The 24,191-nt window shown below is 38.8% G+C and overlaps 1 protein-coding gene and 1 non-coding gene across 2 annotated transcripts; one reads left to right on the forward strand and one right to left on the reverse strand.

Moving 5' to 3' along the window:
- Positions 1 to 4,284: 4,284 nt before the first annotated feature.
- Positions 4,285 to 4,391, reverse strand: LOC141593834 (small nucleolar RNA R71). Its single transcript, XR_012521894.1, has one exon. It is a non-coding gene; the product is annotated as a small nucleolar RNA R71 (small nucleolar RNA).
- Positions 4,392 to 8,659: 4,268 nt separating this feature from the next.
- Positions 8,660 to 9,411, forward strand: LOC141590148 (uncharacterized). Its single transcript, XM_074410757.1, has 2 exons — positions 8,660 to 8,928; positions 8,970 to 9,411. The coding sequence occupies exons 1-2, from the start codon at positions 8,660 to 8,662 to the stop codon at positions 9,409 to 9,411; spliced, it is 711 nt and encodes a 236-aa protein (XP_074266858.1).
- The last annotated feature ends 14,780 nt before the right edge of the window (positions 9,412 to 24,191 follow it).

Consider the following 24,191-nt stretch of genomic DNA (forward strand, 5'->3'; position numbering starts at 1 on the left):
GTAACTGAAGGAACAGACACAACAAGACATAACGAATTACACACGCCACCAACTCCAACCATCCACACACCTCTGACTGCCCGAAGGTCCAGTCTTGTCAGGTTACCAATCACAACCAGTAATCCACACCGCTAGTGGGGGACCGCAAGTGTTCCCCCCTAAGCCCCGCTCATCTAATCCAAGCGATAACCCATGTTCCTTAATGTGCACATCCCATTCCGTGGCGGGATCCACAGAGGGCAAATCAAGGGCGTGAAGCCTCTCCCACAAGTGACTTCACTCAGTCGAGGACACACCTCGAGAACCACAGACAAACAATCATAAAGACAAATCACAACAAATCTGCAACACCACCTACAACACTAAAACCAACTATATAATACAATTGACATACTAGAGAACTAACAGTACTGAGTAGGAAAACCTACCTTTAGCAACTCGCAGCGATTCCGCGCGCTACCCTAAGATGACAAGCAACCACTATAACTACCTATAACAACCAGCATACCATCTATTACTACTACCATAATCAAAACTGAAAACAAGGGAGACGATGATGATGGTGACAACATACCTATACAAAGCAATTTGGCGTCAAAACCGCTACCCGACTCAAGCATCCCATCCCTATGGTGTAACCACTCTTAAAGGCCTCAAGGAGATAAACCATGGTGCAGGAGAAGTGAAATGGCGGCATCTAGGTTTAAGAAGAAAGGTGGAGAATGATTTGGGTTTCACAATTTTACGATTTATAATTCCCCGCTGAACTCACGTTACTCGATCGAGTAACCCACTTACGCGATCGAGTGGCCTCTACTCGATCCAGTTCCAAAGCTACTCGATCCATTAGCCTCCGCTAGATCGAGTAACACGAACTCAAAGGCTCACAACCTCACAAGATTTAACTCGTAAGGTTTCCGAAGGTCTAGATAAGTGTCTCAGGTCAGTCAACGGGTCTCTAAAAGGACGGGTATTACATACGAAATCTTGGGTTGTATTTGAAGAAGGTGACAATTCTTCATTAATCAAAGGGTTTCTTTTATTTTATTCTTCTTCATTATTGTTCATCTCCTTGAATTTGGTATAATTTCTCAATCTCTACTTTATTTTTTGTCTATCTTTGTTAATTACTTTACCTTGAACATCTTGTCTTCTATTGTTATGATGCTTAATAACATTACTTGCATGATTAACATGATGATTAGTTAGTAGTCCTCTAGCTAGGGTTAATGAGGGATTATGGGAATGATTAAAGGGTAGATCCATACATCATGAGTTAATTTTGATTGATTAAATTGTTACTGTGAGTTCTAGCCTAGTGCACATGTTATATTTGATGAAATCCTTTATTGACAAGGTGGGGATTGTTAGACCATGTATTAAGTTAGTGGGGAGACTAGGTGTACGCTAGAAGCTAACCCGACTCGACCTATGGACCATAGGACCAAAAGTTCCCACATTACTTTACCATGACCTTGACCAAACAAAACTCATACCAATTGGATTTACTATTTGATCGCCCTTATCATCCCATGACACCCTAGTGTTTTCCTTGTATTGTTTTCACCCTTATTTTAAATACTTGCTCTAGTTTTCATTAGTTTACATTTCATTGTTTCTAGTTGTAGTTATTCCACTCATTTTATATCAATCAATTGTGACATCCTTAAAACTATTAGAAGCACCTTTATAATAATTGCAATTCGAATTTAAAGTTAACCGTCATTTGGGTTCGACCTCTACTTACTACTTGATAGAGTTGTTTGTCGAGTTATAAATTTGCTTGGTGGTTTAGTGACACATCAAAATGGCGTCGTTGCCGGGGACGGTGTCAATTGAATTGTATTGTTTTATTTGTGCTATTAGTAATAACTTTATTTTGACCTTAAAGAACCTAATTCCTTAAGGTAGTGCTAATCATTCTTTTAGTGTTGTCTATTGCATGCATAGAAGATCAAATCGTGGTAATCCATTACCAATTGATCCAAAAATTGAAAGAATGTTGAGAAACATAAGAAGAGGTAATAAAATCATTGAAAGGTGATCTACTTCAACCACGGAGGGATCAAGATCTTTGAGTGATAGAGGTCTAGTTGACATTGGGATTGAATTTGTCAATCCATTTGCAAGGGAACCACAAACTAACCGTCAAATAAACCCACAAAATCAACCAATCATGCCAAAAATTTCATCACACTCTATATAAACTGAAGATAGACTACCCAATTTCACTCCTACACCCACACACATAACGATAAAACTTCATAATAAAATCCGCTTTCATACAATTGGTTGAAAAAAGCAAATTCAGGGGGCATGCCAAGTGAGGATCCACACCTTCACATGGATATCTTTTGTGTTATTGTGAAACTATCACTCAAACGTGTGTGACTCATGATCAAGTCCGATGGGTGCTCTTTACACTTTCATTTATAGGAGCCGGAAATCAATGGCTTAAGATTTTGGACAAAACTAATCTTGGCATTGATTCATGGAAAACGTGATGTGACTCATATTTGAGCATATTTAGTCCCCGAATTAGCCTCGTTCCTATGCTTTATAGTACATAATTGGGTCATCTACTATCTTTAGTTTCCCATTTTGCATATTCTTTTAGGTTTTGTTTCCTTGGTAGGAGAGGAGTGCAAACCTTGCATTTACATGGCAAAATGGAGCTAAATTGATCGCATCTAATGACCAAACATCAAAGAGAAGACGATACTAGAAGGTCTATGTAGATAATAAAGTATATTGGGCAATGATGAAAGGATCATTGCATCCTCAACAAGATCCCCGCGGATTGTTGAGGAATGAAGAGAAGAAGTTATCTGACCCAGGTTGTGAGCAGATTGCCAGCAATCCGGGCGTCTCCCTTCACCACAATCCGAGCGTCCCGTGCCTAAGACGCTCGTCTTGAAGCATAGGATCCGAGCATCTCCTCTAATGATCCGCTCGGATTAGCTGACAGAACGCACCGTGCCAAGACTCAAGTCGCTCGGGACCAGCATATCCATACGGGACTAGCAAAACGGAGATGCTCATTTTCTTAGGAGAGCAGCATTTCCTCAACTTTTCTTAAGGGTCTTAATAGTCATTTAAGCACTTAGTAACCCTAATCCTTTACCTAATCTTTAGTATAAATACCCCTTTGTACTACCTAGATTAGCATGCTCTCTTAATCAAGTAATAATCATTTAGTAATATCATCTTAATACTCTCTTAATCTTGTAATCAACTCTTAATCTAGTTTTAATACAAATCTCATTCCTTAATTTCTCTATTATTCTTCATTTATTTTGGGTAATTAGAAGATTATTTGGGTTTATTTGGAGGATTGACAACCTTCCATCAATCATCAAGTACTTCTATTGTTCTTTGCTTTATTATTTGGAATCATCTTCATAGGTATAATTCTCTCTTAATCCTTTTTAATTATTGCTAATTATTTTCATTTGTTCATCATGTTTTGCCTTGCTAGTATAATTGACAACCTTGTTAGCATGTTAAACGTGATAATGAGTGAGTATTTTCTTAAACTAGGGTTAATGGGGAATTAGGGGAAACCAACATGGGATGTATTCATGCTTAATCTAATATGCTTTCATAATTTGTTTGCTTGCTTGTTGTGATTTCAACTTATGCACATGTTATGTTTGATGAAATGCGAGCCATGATTCCTTGCACTTTTTACCCATCACTTATCTTTTCAATGAGACTTGTGAGATATAAACCAACTCAAGTCTCATTAGACCATGCATATAGTTGGATATGAAGGACTAAGTCGACTTGTAGGTGTTGTACAATCTAATCGATTCGGCTCTGGGACCCAAACCTTCTTAGGGATTCTAAGATATACACTAACTTGATCCCATCACAACAACAAGTGCTTGCATTTAGTAGAGAACATGTTTATATGATAAACTCCCATGAATCCCCTATGAACCCATAACACCCTAGTGCTTTTAATCAATTGTTTACATCTCATTTTAATCATCTTGCTTGTTTTTATTACCTTACTTTTATTGTTGATTAGTTTAGTTGATCTCCTACCTCAACCCAAATTGTGACACCCTTAGACACAACCATTTGCAATTGAAAATCCTACTTCAATACCCGTCCCTTGGGATCCGACCTTTACTTACCTCTTTACTAAGAATAGAGCAATTTGTGAAGTTATAAATATTGTTTTGGTTAGGTAACTTTTGACGACGAGTTTAAAACCGACGAACCAAAAAGCTAACCTTAGCTTTCTACAAAACATTCTACCCACCGGAGAAGACTAATATGCTTAGAGCTCAAATCACGGGATTCAAGCAAAGGGATAAAGAATCACTATATGAAGCTTGGGATCATTTCAAGGCCACTTACCGGTCTTGTCCTCATCATGGTCTTAGTGAATGGTTCATAGTTCAACAATTTTGGAATGGACTTTACGAAGACTCAAGGAATGTTTTGAACATGGTTTCAAATGGTATGTCAAACGAAGTTGATGACAACCAAACATAGGCAAAAGTCGAGGAGATGGCAACTCATAGTTCTCAATATAGTAGACCTTAAAAACCTAGTAGAAGAGGACGACATGAAGTAGATTCCATCACTCAGCTTATTGCCAACTTTGGTTCTCAATTAAGTTCTCGTGTGGTTACCATGAACTTGAAGTTCAAGGAATCAATAGATCAAGTGAAGAAAGCTTCAACTCCACCAAAGTAACAACCGGTTCATCAAGTTAATGTCATAGAAATGACACCATCTATGCCAAGTGGAATTTGCGAGAGTTGCAGAACTTTGGGACATGATCAACAAGAATGTAGAGGGACGAATGAACAAGTGAATGATTTTCAAGCATATATAAATGGTACCCAATACTCAAACTTTTAAAATGAAAACACTAAGTAGCATCCAAACCTCTACTCATCCACAATTATCACCTAACATAGAAGAAGGATGAGAGAGAATTTAGAGAGAGAAAAACCTCTCTAATTTTCTAGGTTTGCTTCCTTCCCATGCAAATGGCGTTAAAGAAGAAAACAAACAACAGTCCTTTATGATCAAATAAAAAAAAAACCAAAAACACGATGATTTAATTTTAACTAATATGAATATGGGAAATCTCCACAAAGACGCATTTGATTTTCATCGCAGGAATTTGAATATGATTTGGAGAACGAAGACCAGATGGAGAAGCCTGAAGCAGAACCGGAGATACCGACATCACTTTTGGTCTAGATAACTCATGACGATGTTGCTGGTGAGGTTTATTATTGGTCTACTTCGATTTTTTTTGCTATGTCTTAGGAGAAAACCCTCCGAGTAATGTACACTCTGGGTTTGTTAAGCGGGTATGGTAGGCTCAAGGGCTTGACAAAGTCTCTTTCATGCCAAATAGGATTTTCTTAGTCAGGTTCAAAACTAAGGCTCAACAACAAGCGGTATTAACTAATGGTCATCTTTTATTTGATAAAAAACCCGTGATTGTGAAAGAATAGACACCAGAGACTGTCTTGGTTAAACACGACGTTAAGAGAGTACCAAATTGGATAAAGATATTTGGATTATATGTAAAAAAAACTGAGGCTTAGATAGCCAGAAAAAATTGAGTGGGAGTGTTGGTACTTACATCAGATGTGATGCTGCCACTGCTCACAAGGATTTTTTAGATTTTGCCAGGATTATGATAGAAGTGGATTAGGGCAGCAATTTTCAACTGAGAGTTTTTTTACTGATGAGCATGGTTTGACTCAAACCTTAGGTGAGGTGTACGACTGACTTCCACTATTGTGCACTGCGTGTAAGGGTATAAGACATGTAGCTGCAGCTTGTGGGAAAGACGGGCCTAAACAAATTATGAGAAAAGTGTGGGAACCTATGGTGAACAAACCTTCAGCTTCTGTTCAGGTACTTGTATAGAGATTTTCACCCAGAGAGCTCATGTTGTTGTCCAGAAGTTAGTTCCTCAAACTCTAGCCGTGAATGTGGATATTGTGACTCTTGTGGTGGTAACCAACAACTGTTGTTGAGAACTCTATTACTTGAAGATTCATCTCAAGAATATTACGTTCTGAGAATGAAGAGAAGAGAACATTCACTCCAGGAGGTCTGCCATATATGGAAGCTTGATCTCATTTAATTTAGAAAACCAGACAGGGGATTATACTGAATAGATTTGTTGAGAGGGGGAATCTAGTAAGACCAGTTTAGAAAGTGGATAGTTGTGGAGCATGGAACATTAGGGGACTGATTAATCCTGAAAACCAAAAATAAATGAGGTTCTTGATCCATAATAAAGTCGGATTATTTGGTTTGGTAGAAATAAAAATATGGAGTAGTATTTGGAATACAGCCAGAAGTACTATTTGTGATCAATGGTCCATTTGCAATAATTTTAGCCTACATAAAGGAGGAAGAATATGGGTAATGTGGGATATTGTGGCCATGGAAGTGTATATATGTGAAGTTACTAGTCAATGTATCCATGCAAAAGTTTATGACAAAGCTAGGAAAAAACAGATTTTGGTACACTTTTGTCTATTGGGTTTAACAAACCAGTCAAGAGAGAGCCTTTGTGGGTTAACATTAGGAGTTACCATACTACCATCAATGGCCCTTGGTTACTGTGTGGAGACTTCAATGCTATAATAGGTAGAAATGAGAGAATTGGAGGGAATCCTATTACACATAGTGACATTAGACCTCTAATGCAGCTAGTTCAGTATTCCAACTTGGTGGATATAAAGGTTAAGGGGAATTTTTTCACGTGGAATAATAAATATGAGATTGGTTCAAAAGTTTATAGCAAAATTGACAAGGTGTTGTGTAATAATGATTGGGTAGATACCTTCCCTACCAGATATGTGATATCCTTTTTATTTGTATTAGCTTCGCAAGTGTATGAATGAACGTTGTAGCTTGCAAAGGTCGAACCCTAGAGACGAAATTATGGTTCTAAGATCGTTTGTTTAGACTACTAGTTTAGCTCAAAAAGGGGAAAAGGGGATGATTTGAGTTAACTAAGAAACTAGAATAAGAGCAACGAAAGAAAGTGATTAAAAGCTTAAGATGACAAAGACAATGGTTAGAGGACTAGGATATTGGGTTCACTCAATTAGGTAGGGGGGACAAGAACACAACAAGGCAAAACCTTAAGCAAATGTAAGGGAAAGACTCGATCTCTCAATGAAAGACTTAACCCGTAAAGTAAGGTTGATCAAGCTCTCACCTAACTAACCCTCCCTTGATTTTAACATGTGCTTACTAATTACTAGTCAATCTCTCACCCAACAAGTAGAAAGATAGATTAAATGCTCAAATTCTCACCTAAGCATTCTCACAAACACCTTATGCGCATGATGAAATAAACAAGCAAATACTCAATAGTTTCAATATTCCTATGTCTTAATCACCCCCTATAATCCTACAAAATTTCCCCCTCCATCCTAGTAAGGCACTACTCACACATGCTCATGATGACATAAACAAAAGGTGAAGAATTTAGCACAAAACAAGCAAAGAAAAACATGTTTGCAAATTCTACTAACCAAACAATCTAATATGTAAAAAGATGAAAGATGAACAACAATAGAGAAGAGTATAACAATAATGAAGACAAAGTTTCAACCTTTGATTAAATAGAAGAATAATCTTCACCAATCTCAAATAAACAACCCAATACTAAATGTAAACAATTGAACAATACTAATTCTAAGCTAATATAAGGACTAATTAATAATTGATTAAGGAAAGATTAATATTTTCATTAAGGGTTTGCATAAGATTAAGGAAATAATTTCAGATCTAGAGTATGTGTTTACAATTTATTAGGTAAGGGGTATTTATACTATCCCATTGGATTGAACACAAGAAGGAAATAAAGCCCATCTCATGTGTTTTGGTCTCTGTGCCGCTTAACCAGCTGTCGGCCTCCCTGCCGGCAGCGAGCTCTTATTCAAAATGTGTTGGAATTGGCTTGGGTGTGTTCCTTGCCAGTGGACCGGTTGCCGGCCTGCCGACAAAGAACACCTCTTACTGAGTTTCTAACTTCAATTCCTTAGCTTGGTGATACGTGTGCCGGCGGACCGGCTGCCGGGATGACAACCGGCGGCGAGATCTTGTTCCTTTTTTTCTTCAATTCTTCCTTAATTTGTCTAAGGCATAGGAGGAGGGTTCCCTGCAGGTGGGACGGCTACCGGTCTACCGTCAGAGAACTTTTCTTCAGCATTTCTCCTTTCTTCTCACCAGGTCGTGTTCCCTGTCGGTGGACCGGCTGCCGGCCTGGCGGCAGAGAACACTGCTTCACTATCTCAACCTTATTTTCCTCATGCTTAGTCATCGAACAGCCTCATTTTCCCCGACTTCTCTATAACCGCCTCAAATCCTGCAAGAGGGGCACAAAATCAGAGATGTGGGAATCGGGTACAAGATGCAAGGTAAGGCGTACAAAACCGACTCAATAGAAGTCGGAATGCATGAAAGAAGAAGGGAAATTTGGTGCAAATGAATCATATATCAATATATCTATTTCCTACCTGAAGGGATGTTTGATAACAGCCCTTGCCTGGTCAACTTTGATGAGGAGGTGCAGGGGAGGGGAAAAGCTTTCAAATACTTCATTATGTGGGCTATGGCACAAGAGTTTGAGGAAATTGTCAAAAAAGGATGAAGCATGAAGATACAGGGTACTCTTATGTTCAGAATGGTTAAAAAATTGAGGGGATTAAAAGGGGAGTTTAAACAATTGGATAAGGAACAGTTTTCTGATATTGAGAATCTCACTCATATAGTTGAGATGTCTTTGCTTCACTATCAAAACCTTCTTGTACAGGACCATTTAAATGAGGAGGCATGTGTTGTAGAAAGAGCTTGTGCTCTGGAACTAGTACAGCTTTTAAAACCAAGGGAAAGTTATTTAAGACAAAAAGCAAAGACGGAATGGTTTAAGCATGGAGATGATAACTAAGTTTTTTGTATGCTAGTATTAAAACTAGAAGGGCAAGGAATAAGGTCTACCAGATGAAAGATATATATGGTACCCTATGTAGTTTTCCTGAGGAGATAATTAAAGGAGCCTTTGAGGAATATTACAAATCTTTGTTAGGTACTGATGATCTTGTTTCTGCAATAAATGGTAGGGTAGTGAGAGATGGTAAGTGTCTAACTGCCTCTCATTGTTCTCTACTTATTCCTCCCCTCACCGATGAGGAAATCAAGATTTTCATGTTTGATATATCTGGCAATAAGGCACCTAGGCCTGATTGGTATAGTATTCAGTTTTTCAACGATGCTTGGCACATTGTAGGGAAGGATGTGACCAATGCTATTAGGAGTGTGTTCAACTCTAGGGCACTCTTGAAGCAATGCAATACCACCATAATCACCTTGGTACCAAAAGTTGATGTTCTTGAGTTTGTGTTATAATTTAGGCATATTGCATGTTGTAACACCATATATAAATGTCTATCTGAGGTGTTATGCAATAAAATGAGTCACATAATGCGTGATATTGTTAGCCCTTCACATAGTGCATTCATAAAAGGTCGTGATATTGTGGGTAACATTCTTATCAGCCAGGACCTGATCAAGCTATATAAGAGGAAATCTTGCTCTCCTAGGGTGTTGATGAAGTTGGATTTACATAAGGCATATGATTCTATGGAATGGTCTTTTGTGGAGGGAATGTTGCGTGCACTTGGATTCCTTGGTCAGATTGTTATATTACTTATGCTATGTGTTACCACACCTTATTATTCTATTGATTTGAATGGGGAGGTGTTTGGATTTTTTAAGGCCAAGAGAGGACTGAGGCAGGGGGATCCATTATGCCCTCTACTTTTTACCTTATGTCTGGATTATTTAAGCAGGATCTTGGAAGTTATTCAACAGCACGGGAAGTTTAACTTCTACCCTTTATGCTAGAGAATCAAGCTCACACATCTAGCAGATGTTCTTATCATGTTTTGTAAAGGGGAAAGGGCTTCTATGGAGTTGTTGATTAACTCCTTTGAGTATTTTTCAAAGGCTTATGGTCTAGTACTGAATAGAGGGAAATCTAATATATAATATAATGGGAAATATGAGCAACTGATAAGAGAGGTGGAGGAGACAACTGGAATGAAGAGGGGAAGTGTACCCTTCAAATACTTAGGGGTAGCTGTGTCCCCAAAGAGACTGGCAGTTCTGGATTACTAGTTTAATTGAGAGGATTGTGGAAAGAATTAAAAGACTGAGGTCTAGAAAATTGTCCTATGTAGGTAGAACTGTGTTGATAAAGTCAGTTCTGAGTACCCTTCAGAACTATTGGGCTCGTATATTTGTTCTTCTAAAAACTGTGATTGCTAGAATAGAGGTTGTTTGCAGATCCTTCTTGTGGCATGAAAATGAACAAAAAGAGAGCTCTGCTCTGGTATCATCGGATGCTATTTTCCAGCCAAAAAGACAAGGAGGATTGGGACTCAAGAAATTTCGTGAATGGAATATTACTGCAATAGCTAAGTATGCTTGATGGATTACAATAAAAGCGAACCATTTGTGGGTCAGGTGGGTTCATGCGGGTTCATGCAGTCTACATAAAGAGTGGCAAGAGGATTGATTATGAACCCACTGCATCCTCTAGTTGGGCCTGGCGCAAGATATGTCAAGTAAAGAACACTTTTAAGGAGCTTTTGTTTGAGAGTGACTGGAGCAGGCCTAACTGTGGACAACGCCCGCGGGAACTGCGTCCGCGGGATCCACACTAGGCATAATCGACTCGAGGTTCTTTCGAATCGAATTAAGACAAATTAGAGTCGCCACCAAGTTTTTTGGGAACTTGGAACCGTTCAAGTCAACTTTACACCTTTCGTCGAAAAGCATAAAGCCAATCGACTACGAGTGATTAAAGATAAAGACTTGTACCCTATATCACTCGATTTGAATGACTCTTGTAATCCAATGGTATTTAGACGGATCCGCAAACCATACATCTTGAGTAAGGGGTGAGGGTACGTGTTAGGAAGCCCATAAGGACACCTAACCCCGCCCGTCGATAACGGCCTCTACTAAGTCAAGTATCGGATTTCAAACAAGGTCATAGCTACTGCGATATATGATATGCAAACATCGTTTTAAAACCCTAACATGTGAAGTTTCTATGTCGATTTAGATGCAACTAAACTAACTTTGTCAAAGTTGTAATTTAGCATGTGGATTGATTGATCTAACAACATACAAAACAAAGCAAACAAGGCTTAGGGGGAATGGGGGAGCCGTTGGGATCTACCCTATTACAACCCAAGCATTTCATGCCGACACAACGAGAATTTAGAGATACAACTCGATCTAAATACAATTGCTATATACGACACCATACACGACACATGGCCATTCGGCCTAGGAAAACGTGCACAAGGGGGGTGGCCCACGGCTTACATGACTCACGGCCTTGGGTCACTCCTCGTAATGCATGCTTTCACTTAATCTTATCGAATTAGACATAGGGCCACACACCAAAGCATGCATTAGCATAAATCGGGCCATGTCGCTTTAAACAACATGCGATTTACTACGCTCTTACATGAATTGGAGCACAACCATCTAACCAAATAAGACTAAGGTTTTTTTAGAAATCATTTGACTCGATAACGGAAAAATAATTGCAAACAAATTACAAAACATGACTCGATAAACAAAAATAATTACAAGATACGAAATGAGATAAAGATAAAAAAGAGCGAGAAAAGGACTACAAAAACACGGCCAAACACAACCTACATATCCTAGCCTACCCTAATCCTTAGGTTAGATTCATTAGGTTAGATATATTTGCAAAGCGAGTTAGGAAACGAGTTAGAAAACAAGTTAGAAACAACGTTGATCGATTGAGAAGATGTCACGCGAATGTGTATTCTACACGGCCTAAAGGGTCGAATTAGGTCAAGAAATTATAAGATTAACGCTTACTCATCGAGTGTAGATAGGAAGGTGCTAATCACGCACTCCTATGCTAGCGAGAAATCGAGTGAAAAGAGAGATGCATTCAATTAGGTTATAGAATTGTTGATCGATTTTAATGCTTGTGTCGAAGCACCCTAACATGTCTAATTAGGTTATTTAATCGATCTAAAGTCGTCTAATTAAGTCATATGTTAACAATAAGAGGTCGAACTAACATGCGAAGGGTCCTAGGGTAGGTCGAATTGAACGAAACAAACGAGGGGTCAAAAGCGAGGAACGAAGTTAGAATTCGTTTTATTAATGCCCTACCTTGAACACGAGGATATGTAAATGAGACGGGGGATACGACCGACCGATGTGGCGGATTTCTTTCCCATCTCAAGTCAACGCGGGTGTTTATGGTGGTACTTTAACTCATACTCGGACTAAACTAGTTTCATAGTTAACGATATCAAACGATAAACAAAACGATAAACAAAGTAAAACGAAACAATAAAAAAACAAACATAAAAAGAACGAAATAAAAGGGAGAAGAGGAGGATTTGATGCACCCTCAACCTACATGTATCGTTGACACCGTCTTTGGTCGTAATCGATCGTAGATTTTATCTCGAGAGGCCGTCGTTGACGAAGGAACAAAACAACAACACGTTTTTTCGCAAATCTGGACAGCAACTTTCAAACTGCAATTTCTCACTCGTTTCACGGTGGAAATTAGATTTAAAAGATGTTTTGAAAACTAGAAATAGAGTAGAACAAATATCTTAAAACAAACCACGCTCGTTTTGAGATATTGGGCACGAAAAACGAGCACAAACAGAACTGGACAGACAGGAAAAGCCGCGAAAACAGAGTGTATGACACTCTGTTTTTTGAGGGGATTCGTGTACTCTCAAGGTCAATTTGGCTCGTGAATCTTTGTCTAAGATGTAGATGGATGTTATGTGGTTAATTAAGAACAAGAAACTCGAATTTTAATGGATATTTGAAGGGGAAACGAATTGTATTTCGAGAGAGACACAAACTGTTTCAGTTTGGATGTCTCGGTTTTGTCGAGGGTTTTGAGAGGCAATTAGGGTTTGTTTCTGGAGTTTAAAGCTTGTGAGTGACGGTAGTATGTATGGAGAACTTATAGGACCGAATGTATGGTGAAGGGGGGGTATTTATAAGGAGTTAAAGTAGGGTTTGATAGGGCAACAAGCAGTCGGGCCTATTTCGCATAGCTGCTGTCCATCAGCTATTTCGTGGGGTTTTTAGGGTTTGGATGCGGGGTTTTCTTGGTGGTTAATCTAAGGTAATATGGGTAGGATACTAGGGTATGGTTTAGGGTTAATGGGCACGGGTTTAAGTGGTGTTTGGAGCGGGTTTTGGACTCGGGTTTGAGCACGCAAAACAGGGGGGGTTGCTTGTTATTTGCGGGCTGTTTATTGGGTGTTTGGGACGGGAATTGGATGGGTTTCGTGGTGGGTTTAGTGATGGGTTGTTTGTAGGTAATGAGGAGCAAGAATTGGGTTGGTTGTGGCGGGTTTGGGTCAAGCTTGGAAGCACACAAAACGGGTTGGAGGAAGGGTCGAGCTAACGCGGGTAAGGGGAAAGAGTTGGGCTGTTTTGGTCGTGATTTGGGACGAGATTTGGGACGTGGGTATGGGGGTTCGAACTAGGGTTGGATGGGTAGAGGCCTAGGTTGGTTATTGTACTCGAGATTCGTGCCAACTCGTAAAGAAAACGGGCTCAAAAACCGAGCTATAATCGAGCTCCAAAACGCGTGGTTAAAACGAGTTTTCGATTTTCAAATTTGATTTTTCAAATCGATTAACACATTAAAATAAATGATTTTTCAAATCAAATACACTCATAAAATGATTTTTCAAATCAATTATTTATTTTATTTTCAATAAAATAAACTTGAGAAAATAAACTCAAAATAAAGTAAAATGAATTCACCTTAAAAAAGCTTTAATTTAAATATCATTTAAATTAATAAAATACTCCGTCGACAACGCTCATTCTACATCGTAAAACGAACCCAAATAATGACAATGACAACTAATAAATACATGTGTCCTATCATCATCGGGTGTTTGTCGGGTTCTCTATAAATTCCAATATCGACGGATACGGGTATCTACAGAGCCCCTACTTTGACCGAGGCTTGGACAAGGCGAAAGTCAAAGTATACCCGCTCCCTCTCGACCGAGGATTCTCGGGTCGTTTATAGTCCATTAGACTTGCGTATATAAGCTCGCTTGACCATAAGAAGAGATCATACCGAAACTTCGTCGGGGATTAACTCTTGCTTCTGTTGCGTCAAATTGTCATCATTGGTCGTCGACCCATAAATTGCATTTATGGTGGATTGAGCCTTATCCTTAGGCGCCTACGTATCCGTTTCTGACGGAATCAAACCCGCTTCGTAGTTCGGCAACTGCTGACACATGCCCAAAGTTTATCATCTGCTGGCATTTGTCCAAAATTCATCATCTGTTGACATTTGCCCAAAACTTATCATCTGCTGGCAGGTGCCCAAATGGGACGGGACTTTCCAAGGAGGTTGCTGCCGCTTTCATCATTTGCTTTCAGCTACAGAATTCTTCCATTTCATACTCTTGTATTGAATTGAATTATTGGTGGATGTCATCCATTACATCTTGATAATGGTCTCTGAAGCCAACGGCTTCAGAGCCCCCAGTTTGCGATGGCTCTAAAGTCGAAGACTTTAGAGCCCCCAGTTGAAGCATATCCTGCTATATTTGAAACACAAAAAATGTACGAGCAATAATCATCACTTAAGCAGATTTGGATCATCGATCTTGAAATTGGATTATTTGAAAGACTGGGTCATCGACCCAAAAGTTGAATTTGAAAATTTTGAATAATTGGGCCATCGACCCGAAGATTGAATTTGTCATCACTTGGTATGTTGGGCCATTGACCCTTCAAAAATTGAATTTGAAATTTTGAATTTCGAAAGATTGGGGTCCTCGACCCGAAAAGATTCCACTACTTGGATCATCTATCCATAATTCGCAAAAAGTTTTTGGAATTTTGAAATTTTGAAATTTTTTTGAAATCGAACCTTAATGGGTGAGCATGAAATATGACTCAGACACTCTGTATGACTTGTAAACAACGTGGGCGTAGCCCGCTACCGTAAAACAAAAAGGAAAATAAAACCGTAAGTGTGCACGAGTTTAAATTCAATTATTGACTTGTTGGGGGTAGAAATGTAAATTGGCCATTCTGGTGCCAAAAGATGGCAAATAGGAATCACAAGGTCGTCGGACTTGGGACGGAGAGATCGTATGTCATGGGCGTGTTCCCGAGGGCACATGGGAATCAAGATCACTTGGCATTGACAAGGAGGATTAAACTCACGGAGCAACAACGTTGGCTTCGCCCAGACACTAAACACAGGTTGATTTTATGAGAACACTTAGACATCACACATGACTTTTGTTGGGAACATTCTGTCACTCTTCTCCTCGCCTCCTTTCTTTTCAGCGAGTTTCATCATTTCTTGCCATTGCCTTCTTTCTTTTCAGCGGGCTTTTACTATTTTTTCTTCCACACCTTCTTTCTTTTCAGCGGATTTTTCATATTTTCTGTTCCCAACACAAACCCACATCTATGTGACTCAGCATCTTTGCCTAAACCATTAGATAAAGCTCATTCTGAGACTCGATACTATTCATCCGAACCTATATCCTCATCCTAGCTTACATCGAGTACTAAGACGGATTGAAACAAAGGTGGCTTCATTTGGACTTGGTTAAGACCCATAAGAAACCTACAAGATGACAACTTGGTTGATGAGTGGATTGAATCCATTATTCTGAAGGACTGCCTACGTATTCGCGTGGAGCGAAATCAAATCCGGCGTAGTTCGATCAAGGTGCATAAACGTGGTATTTTGATTGTGTGTACACACTTGAAGGTTTCACCTAAGGTATCATGTCTAATCCCATTCTAGCCTGTAAGGTACCGTTAAATCCCGTGTCTAGGGTTGGTACAAAAGGTCGTGGTTCTTTGGGATGTGGAGCTTGGTAAAAATAGGTTCGCAAGGTAAACCATCATTCTGAAGGTTTGTTTTGTGGTGCTAAGGCCAATGGCTATGGCTTATAACGCGGTTGGAAATGGTGTCTCAGATTTGATGAAACCCGAGTACAAATGGATTGGAAATCGATATGGGTTCAAATTTCCATGTCTGGACCCTAAAGGCTGGGTGTAACAACACAAGCGGAATAATTCTCAAAATTCCCGACTATCCCTTTGTAACTGTCTCAGGAAGGACTTAGAGGGTAAAGAGGTTACTACTTAAGCTTTTGGGCTTCGCCCATTGAACCTCAACTATGGGTACTTGACTTGAATTCTGGCTTCCGTAACTTCGACATTCAACCAAAAAGCATTCCGCAATAACTTCAACATCTTTTTTCTTTTTTCTTTTTCTTTCATCTTTTTTCATTTTTTTTTTTTTTTTGCTTTTTTTTTCGTCCTTTTTTTTTCTCATCTTTTCATTCTTTTTCATTTTTTTTTCTTCTCTTCTTGAAAATGGTCTTCTATTCATTCCCTTAGTCACAAACGGATACACCTTAAAAACTGGGCTTCGCCAACTAATTTGGGTAAGAACTAACAATTCCTTGTTAGAACGGGTTGATATCTTCTCTCTTCGAGATGAGATGATTTTGTTGGGGAAAAGGCTTGCCTTCCGTCATCGATAGGGGAAACAAGGAGCTAGTCCGGGTTCATCATAGAATCATCTAAAAGCTTGTCATAAACATTGGTTCAGATGGAGGTTTTCTACCGCAAGACATGGAATAGGTAAAGGAAACAGAAACGGGATCCTAAGGTATCCTTACATTTTGAAACGAGACATATTTCCACCCCAGGGATGCCTTTGAGTGTGTTGTGCATTTTATCATGTTTTCGGAATGATTGAGGATTGGAAACAAGACATACTTGGAAACGAAACTGCAACTTTTTATTGGAAAGGCAATTGCTTAACAGACTCAAAGGAATGATTCCTAGGACACACCCTAGGTCATCGCGGGACAAACGAATCAACTTCAAGAAAAGAAAGTCCTAGACTCGACTCGACTAAGAAAAGAAAACAGATCCCGACTCATAATTTTTCAAATCTGGTCTTGAGCTTTCCCTTGTTCAGCTATCAGCTTAGATGCTCGGTTCTAGTCCTTGATCCCTTTGATGGTCTGCCTCCATCCTGAGGTAGTCCTCTGAGGATCTACGCCAGTGATGAAGGTTGGTGAATCGAATTGTCTTTTATTAACTTCGTTAACGAGAAGAGTACATTCTAGAGCAAGACTCCCGACTTGAATTTCATTCTTCGGGTTTAGCAAGGATTCAAAGCAATCCACAAATATCTTCCCGATGAACACCCCTTTCAAGTGACATGGGCGGATAAGATGGGAATAATCGACATTGTCTTCGACAGAAACAAAGTTGGCGTGATCGCCAAATGGATTGGTGATGTTATTGGGTTTAACAGTTGGGATCGGGAGTGTTCCATTCTCAATCATGTCTTGGATTTCGTGCTTCAGTCGATAGCACCTTTCAGTATCATGGCCTTTCCCTTGATGAAAGGCACAGTAGGCATTTGGTTTATACCATTTACCTTGTTGATCAGCAGGAGGGTCTGGAGTTGGACCAATAGGCTTCAGCTTTCCTTGGGCTATGGGCCTTTGGAGAGCATATGTATAAGTGCCTCCGATATCGGTGAATGCCCTAGGTGTTTGGCGCTGCGACTTCTTCGATTGCCCTTCTAAGAGATTGATGGCTTCATCAATATGGGTGGTTGCTGGGGCCTTGGCCTTAAACGATGAGGCCCCTTGGTACCCTTTCGGCTTTTCAGCCTCTGCCCTTATGACATCATCTTCTACCTTTATCCCGATTCTTATCAATTCTTTGAAAGAGCCAAAATTCTGGTATTTCAGAGCATTGCGGTAAATAGGTTGTAGATTCTTTACGAACTTATCTACCATTTCAACTTCGTCAGGCTTCTTGGCTAACTTCACGCTTTCAGCGCGCCATCTTGCAAGGAATTCAGTAAAGCCTTCTTTGTCTTTTTGTGTCATCACCTCCAATGTTCTTATGTTGGTTTGAATCTCGACATTATCAGCATAGTGCTTGCAGAACTCCACCGTAATATCTTCAAAAGTGGGGAAGTTCTTAAGGTCAAGATTGTAGAACCACGCCTTCGGATGTTCATCCAGAGATTGAGCGAAAATTTCAGAGAGCATTTCAGTAGGTACTCCTTTCAGTGCTAAGTACCCCTTATATGCCTTAACATGGTGGACCGGATCTTCTGTGCCCTTAAACTTTGGGATATCAGTGAGCACCATGTTTATGGGCAACTTATCCTGAACTGGGGCATAGGCCCTAGCATTTTCGTGATGGATGTTCTTCCCCTGGGAGAGTTTCAGACGGTTCTCAATGAACTTGAACCGTTTCTCCAGATCAGTCAGAGGTGGGGTAGATGAAGAGGAATCTTCACCCAGCTTGGATTCGATCACATCCATTCTGGCCATCATGAGGTTCACGGCCTCAGTGAGTTTGTTAACAGCATCTTCCATTGCTTGACGTTGGGTTTTTGGCGGCCTTTCTACAAGAAAACCCCGAACCGAGTCAATATTTAAAAGTAAGAGCCCCTGCACACTTAAGGACACGACACCAACTTGACTCAAGTCAAGACTCGACTTAAGACTGACTAACCAAAAGGTTCGACTCACGGTTGGATTTAGACCTCGATTCATTTTGGACTCGACAAAACGAGATGACTCAAGCTGTCATAGCTCGATTCTAAACTGGACTCGGTGTGACTAAACCCGTGATTAGACTAACATAGCCCATAGGTTTAAGTGAAACGTCCTAAATGGCCTAGCTTGGACGTTTCTGTGGACTATCCTAGACCAATTGGTCGACCAACATGACTCGAATCCCAAGAGGTGAGCTTGGGTGACCCAACAGGGTCGTGTTCTAGATACTTAGAACAAAACACGCATAGCCAAACACGGCCAGGACCCGGACACGACTTGACGCATTTCATGCTTGGTTAAGGTTCGAGAAACATTTTGGATTGAATTTGAAAAAAACGAATAATCGATTTGGAAATGAGATTTAAAATGGGCAAGATCTTAAGCTATAAAAGCTTATTTTGGGCCGAAAAATCTAGTCCTACTTGGGCAGCATTCCGTGTTTTTAAAACCATGCTATTTTGAAAGTAAGTTGTTCAAAAGTTCGGTTTTGAAATCGATATGGAAAATTTGAAAAGACTCGGGAAATTCATTTCGCACATTGTCATTCTCATGTTATAAGGATGTATGCTCCTAGACATCTCTAAGTCTCGGCAAGTCTTCTACAAGAAGGTCTATGCCCTCCATCCTTTTTGGGTCTTATAGAGCAAGGGCCTTTAGGTAGAGTACCTAGAAGAGCATCCCCACCATCAAGAACCACGACGAGGCGGAGCGGAAGCAAGCAATGTGCAAGTTCCTGGCATAGTGGGACGTCGCCCCCCACGCGTCACAAAGAAGCGCTGGGACGGCCCGGGAAAGTCCTTAAGGGTTTATGAATGAATCGTAGCACTACGAGTAATGTTTTACTTTCCAATACTTTCTTTTCAAGTTTCACCTCGGAGGAAAAGACCCTAGAAAAAAAGTGTAACTAGTCCTCTTTTCCCAAATGAGTCGCCAAATCGTGGACAACGCCCGCGGAATCGCGTCCGCAGGATCCACACTAGGCATAATCGACTCGAGGTTCTTTCGAATCGAATTAAGACAAATTAGAGTCGCCACCAAGTTTTTTGGGAACTTGGAACCGTTCAAGTAAACTTTACACCTTTCGTCGAAAAGCATAAAGCCAATCGACTACGAGTGATTAAAGATAAAGACTTGTACCCTATATCACTCGATTTGAATGACTCTCGTAATCCAATGGTATTTAGACGGATCCGCAAACCATAGATCTTGAGTAAGGGGTGAGGGTACGTGTTAGGAAGCCCATAAGGACACCTAACCCCGCTCGTCGATAACGGCCTCTACTAAGTCAAGTATCGGATTTCAAACAAGGTCGTAGCTACTGCGATATATGATATGCAAACATCGTTTTAAAACCCTAACATGTGAAGTTTCTATGTCGATTTAGATGCAACTAAACTAACTTTGTCAAAGTTGTAATTTAGCATGTGGATTGATTGATCTAACAACATATAAAACAAAGCAAACAAGGCTTAGGGGGAATGGGGGAGCCGTTGGGATCTACCCTATTACAACCCAGGCATTTCATGCCGACACAACGAGAATTTAGAGATACAACTCGATCTAAATACAATTGCTATATACGACACCATACACGACACATGGCCATTCGGCCTAGGAAAACGTGCACAAGGGGGGTGGCCCACGGCTTACTTGACTCACGGCCTTGGGTCACTCCTCGTAATGCGTGCTTTCACTTAATCTTATCGAATTAGACATAGGGCCACACACCAAAGCATGCATTAGCATAAATCGGGCCATGTCGCTTTAAACAACATGCGATTTACTACGCTCTTACATGAATTGGAGCACAACCATCTAACCAAATAAGACTAAGGTTTTTTTAAAAATCATTTGACTCGATAACGGAAAACTAATTGCAAACAAATTACAAAACATGACTCGATAAACAAAAATAATTACAAGATACGAAATAACGAGATAAAGATAAAAAAGAGCGAGAAAAGGACTACAAAAACACGGCCAAACACGACCTACATATCCTAGCCTACCCTAATCCTTAGGTTAGATTCATTAGGTTAGATATATTTGCAAAGCGAGTTAGGAAACGAGTTAGAAAACAAGTTAGAAACAACGTTGATCGATTGAGAAGATGTCACGCGAATGTGTATTCTACACGGCCTAAAGGGTCGAATTAGGTCAAGAAATTATAAGATTAACGCTTACTCATCGAGTGTAGATAGGAAGGTGCTAATCACGCACTCCTATGCTAGCGAGAAATCGAGTGAAAAGAGAGATGCATTCAATTAGGTTAGAGAATTGTTGATCGATTTTAATGCTTGTGTCGAAGCACCCTAACATGTCTAATTAGGTTATTTAATCGATCTAAAGTCGTCTAATTAAGTCATATGTTAACAATAAGAGGTCGAACTAACATGCGAAGGGTCCTAGGGTAGGTCTAATTGAACGAAACAAACGAGGGGTCAAAAGCGAGGAACGAAGTTAGAATTCGTTTTATTAATGCCCTACCTTGAACACGAGGATATGTAAATGAGACGCGGGATACGACCGACCGATGTGGCGGATTTCTTTCCCATCTCAAGTCAACGTGGGTGTTTATGGTGGTACTTTAACTCATACTCGGACTAAACTAGTTTCATAGTTAACGATATCAAACGATAAACAAAACGATAAACAAAGTAAAACGAAACAATAAAAAAACAAACATAAAAAGAACGAAATAAAAGGGAGAAGAGGAGGATTTGATGCACCCTCAATCTACATGTATCGTTGACACCGTCTTTGGTCGTAATCAATCGTAGATTTTATCTCGAGAGGCCGTCGTCGACGAAGGAACAAAGCAACAACACGTTTTTTCGCAAATCTGGACAGCAACTTTCAAACTGCAATTTCTCACTCGTTTCATGGTGGAAATTAGATTTAAAAGATGTTTTGAAAACTAGAAATAGAGGAGAACAAAGATCTTAAAACAAACCACGCTCGTTTTGAGTTATTGGGCACGAAAAACGAGCACAAACAGAACTGGACAGACAGGAAAAGCCGCGAAAACAGAGTGTATGACACTCTGTTTTTTGAGCAAGTAAGTTGGTATCCTTGGGTCAATAAGACGTGGATAGTACCAAAACATAGTTTCTGCTGCTGGTTAATTATACAGAAGAGGCTCCTCACCCAAGATGGGATGGTGAAAATGCACATTTTGAGTCAGAATTGCTGCTACTTATGTGGAGCCAGGGATGTAACACATGAACATTTGTTTTTTTAGCTGTAAGTATAGCCAGAAATGCATGACTCTGGTATCTTCTTGGTGTTAGGTGCATATTCCTTATCAGAATTGTTTTGAATGATGGTTAAAATGAAGGATTAGATAAGTTAGGAGGAAACAAGGGATGACAGTTATTATAGCAAGTTTGATGTCTGGGTATGGTATGCACGAAATCAGAGTAGGGTGGAAGGCTTACTGTGGCGGCTAGAGGTTATGCTTAAGCATGTTAGAAATGATACTCTTATGAGATTATGTATGATAATAAAGTGTCAAAATGCAAAGTTTTTAACATGGTTTGAGAGTCTTAAGATAGTTTAGAGGTAATGCTTATGCCTCTTATTGATTGTAATTGGGACCAAGTTTTTTATCAATGAGAATAGCTTACTTTTCCAAAAAAAAAAAAAAAAAAAAAAAAAAAAAAAAAAATCTCCAAACCTCTCATATAAAAGTCCAAATGTTCAAAACCCACAACCAACATACATCCCAACTCCATTGAGAAATCCTATTCAAAAGCGACTGAAATAGGAAATTCTTTTTTTCTAATGCCAAATTGGCGACTAGAGTAGGAAATGGTCGATAAAATGGTGACTTAGAAAAGTCATTAGAGACTGTTTTCAGTCCCCAATTTGGCGATTATTTCGTCGTTAAATCTTCAATTATTTGGCGACTGCAGCCAGTTGTCATTTTGCCTATTTGGCGACTACTTGTGTGGTTAGGTAGCACCAAAATGGACGGACACAAAACGAACACGTGACACGGCATCCCATGGCATTTAGAATACGCGACACGTTATTTAAATTTAATAAAATATATATATTTTATAGTTACATATGTAACACCCGCGAATTTTCCATTATGACATTTATAATTTAATTAACCATTCTATTGTCATGTTCATATTTTAAATTATTTAATTTCATTATTAAACATGATTTTTATAAATATAATATTTTTAAAGCTTAGCTTATACAAAATTAAATATTTTGGTCGGATAATAATAATAATAATAATAATAATAATAATAATAATAATAATAATAATAATAATAATAATAATAATAATAATAATAATAATAATAATAATAATAATAATAATAATAATAATAATAATAATAATAATAATAATAACAATAATAATAATAACAATAATAATAATAACAACAACAATAATAATAACAACAATAATAACAACAATAATAATAACAATAATAATAACAATAATAATAATAATAATAATAATAATAATAAAAATAATAATAATAATAAAAATAATAATAATAATAATACTAATAATACTAATAATAGTAATAATAGTAATAGTAATAGTAATAGTAATAGTAATAGTAATAATAATAGTAATAATAATAGTAATAATAATAATAATAATAATAATAATAATAATAATAATAATAATAATAATAATAATAATAATAATAATAATAATATTTTCCATCTTGAGTTGGAGTGGGCTTGGGACATAAATTTTAGTGTGTATCGACTCAATCTCACATGTTGGGCCCAGTATGACTATTGGGCTCACATACTACTCTTTCCTCCTCATCAAAATCATGAAAGAAACCCAAACTAAATCTTCCTCCTCAAAATTTCAGCACACCATATTCAACAAACACCATTTTTATACCTTTTTCTTACAAATCTTCAAAACTCCATAACTTGCTCAATTCTTATCCGAATCAAGTGATTTTCACGGCTATCTCTTCCTCTCATTGCCCTCCTTCTTTCTAGGTAAGAAAGAAACCGACTTTCCTCCTTATACAGGGCTTTCGAGCCATTGTATTCATGGTACCTTTTTTCTAATTTCGATTCTTAGTCTTAATTTGTGTTTTCTTATGTTTAGGAGAAAGATTAGTTAACCCGGAAGTGGATTCTTGAAAGGTAGACGAGTCTAATGTGGATTTAAGTGCATAACGTAACGATGATGGGTTACTCGACTTTTATGTTAAAATTGTGTGATTTGTGTTGTGTTAGACTCATATAATTGTTAAATTTGGTGTCTTTCATAACTTGTGGTGGATTGATATTGATTAGAATACTTGTATGATCTTTCTCACATGTTTGATGGAAAGTTCCAATCTTTATAGTCTTAGATCCGTATTGGTTGAATTTCGGTCTCAATTATATTGTTTTTCTGGGTTAGAATCATGCTAGGACATGTAAATAATTGTTGTGGAACGATTAGTGGTTGTTTGTCAATAGTTTGAGAAACGATTTTGATGATTCACGCGTACAGTGGGT

The sequence above is a fragment of the Silene latifolia genome, chromosome 7, assembly GCF_048544455.1.
Source record: "Silene latifolia isolate original U9 population chromosome 7, ASM4854445v1, whole genome shotgun sequence".
Taxonomy (NCBI): Eukaryota; Viridiplantae; Streptophyta; class Magnoliopsida; order Caryophyllales; family Caryophyllaceae; genus Silene; species Silene latifolia.

What these genes read in the sequence shown, in the direction of transcription:
- LOC141590148 (XM_074410757.1), top strand. Translation starts at nt 8,660, where the DNA reads ATGAAGATACAGGGTACTCTTATGTTCAGAATGGTTAAAAAATTGAGG. An exon ending in CAAAAAGCAAAGACGGAATG is followed by an intron (nt 8,929 to 8,969) that starts GTTTAAGCATGG and finishes TTTGTATGCTAG; the next exon opens with TATTAAAACTAGAAGGGCAA.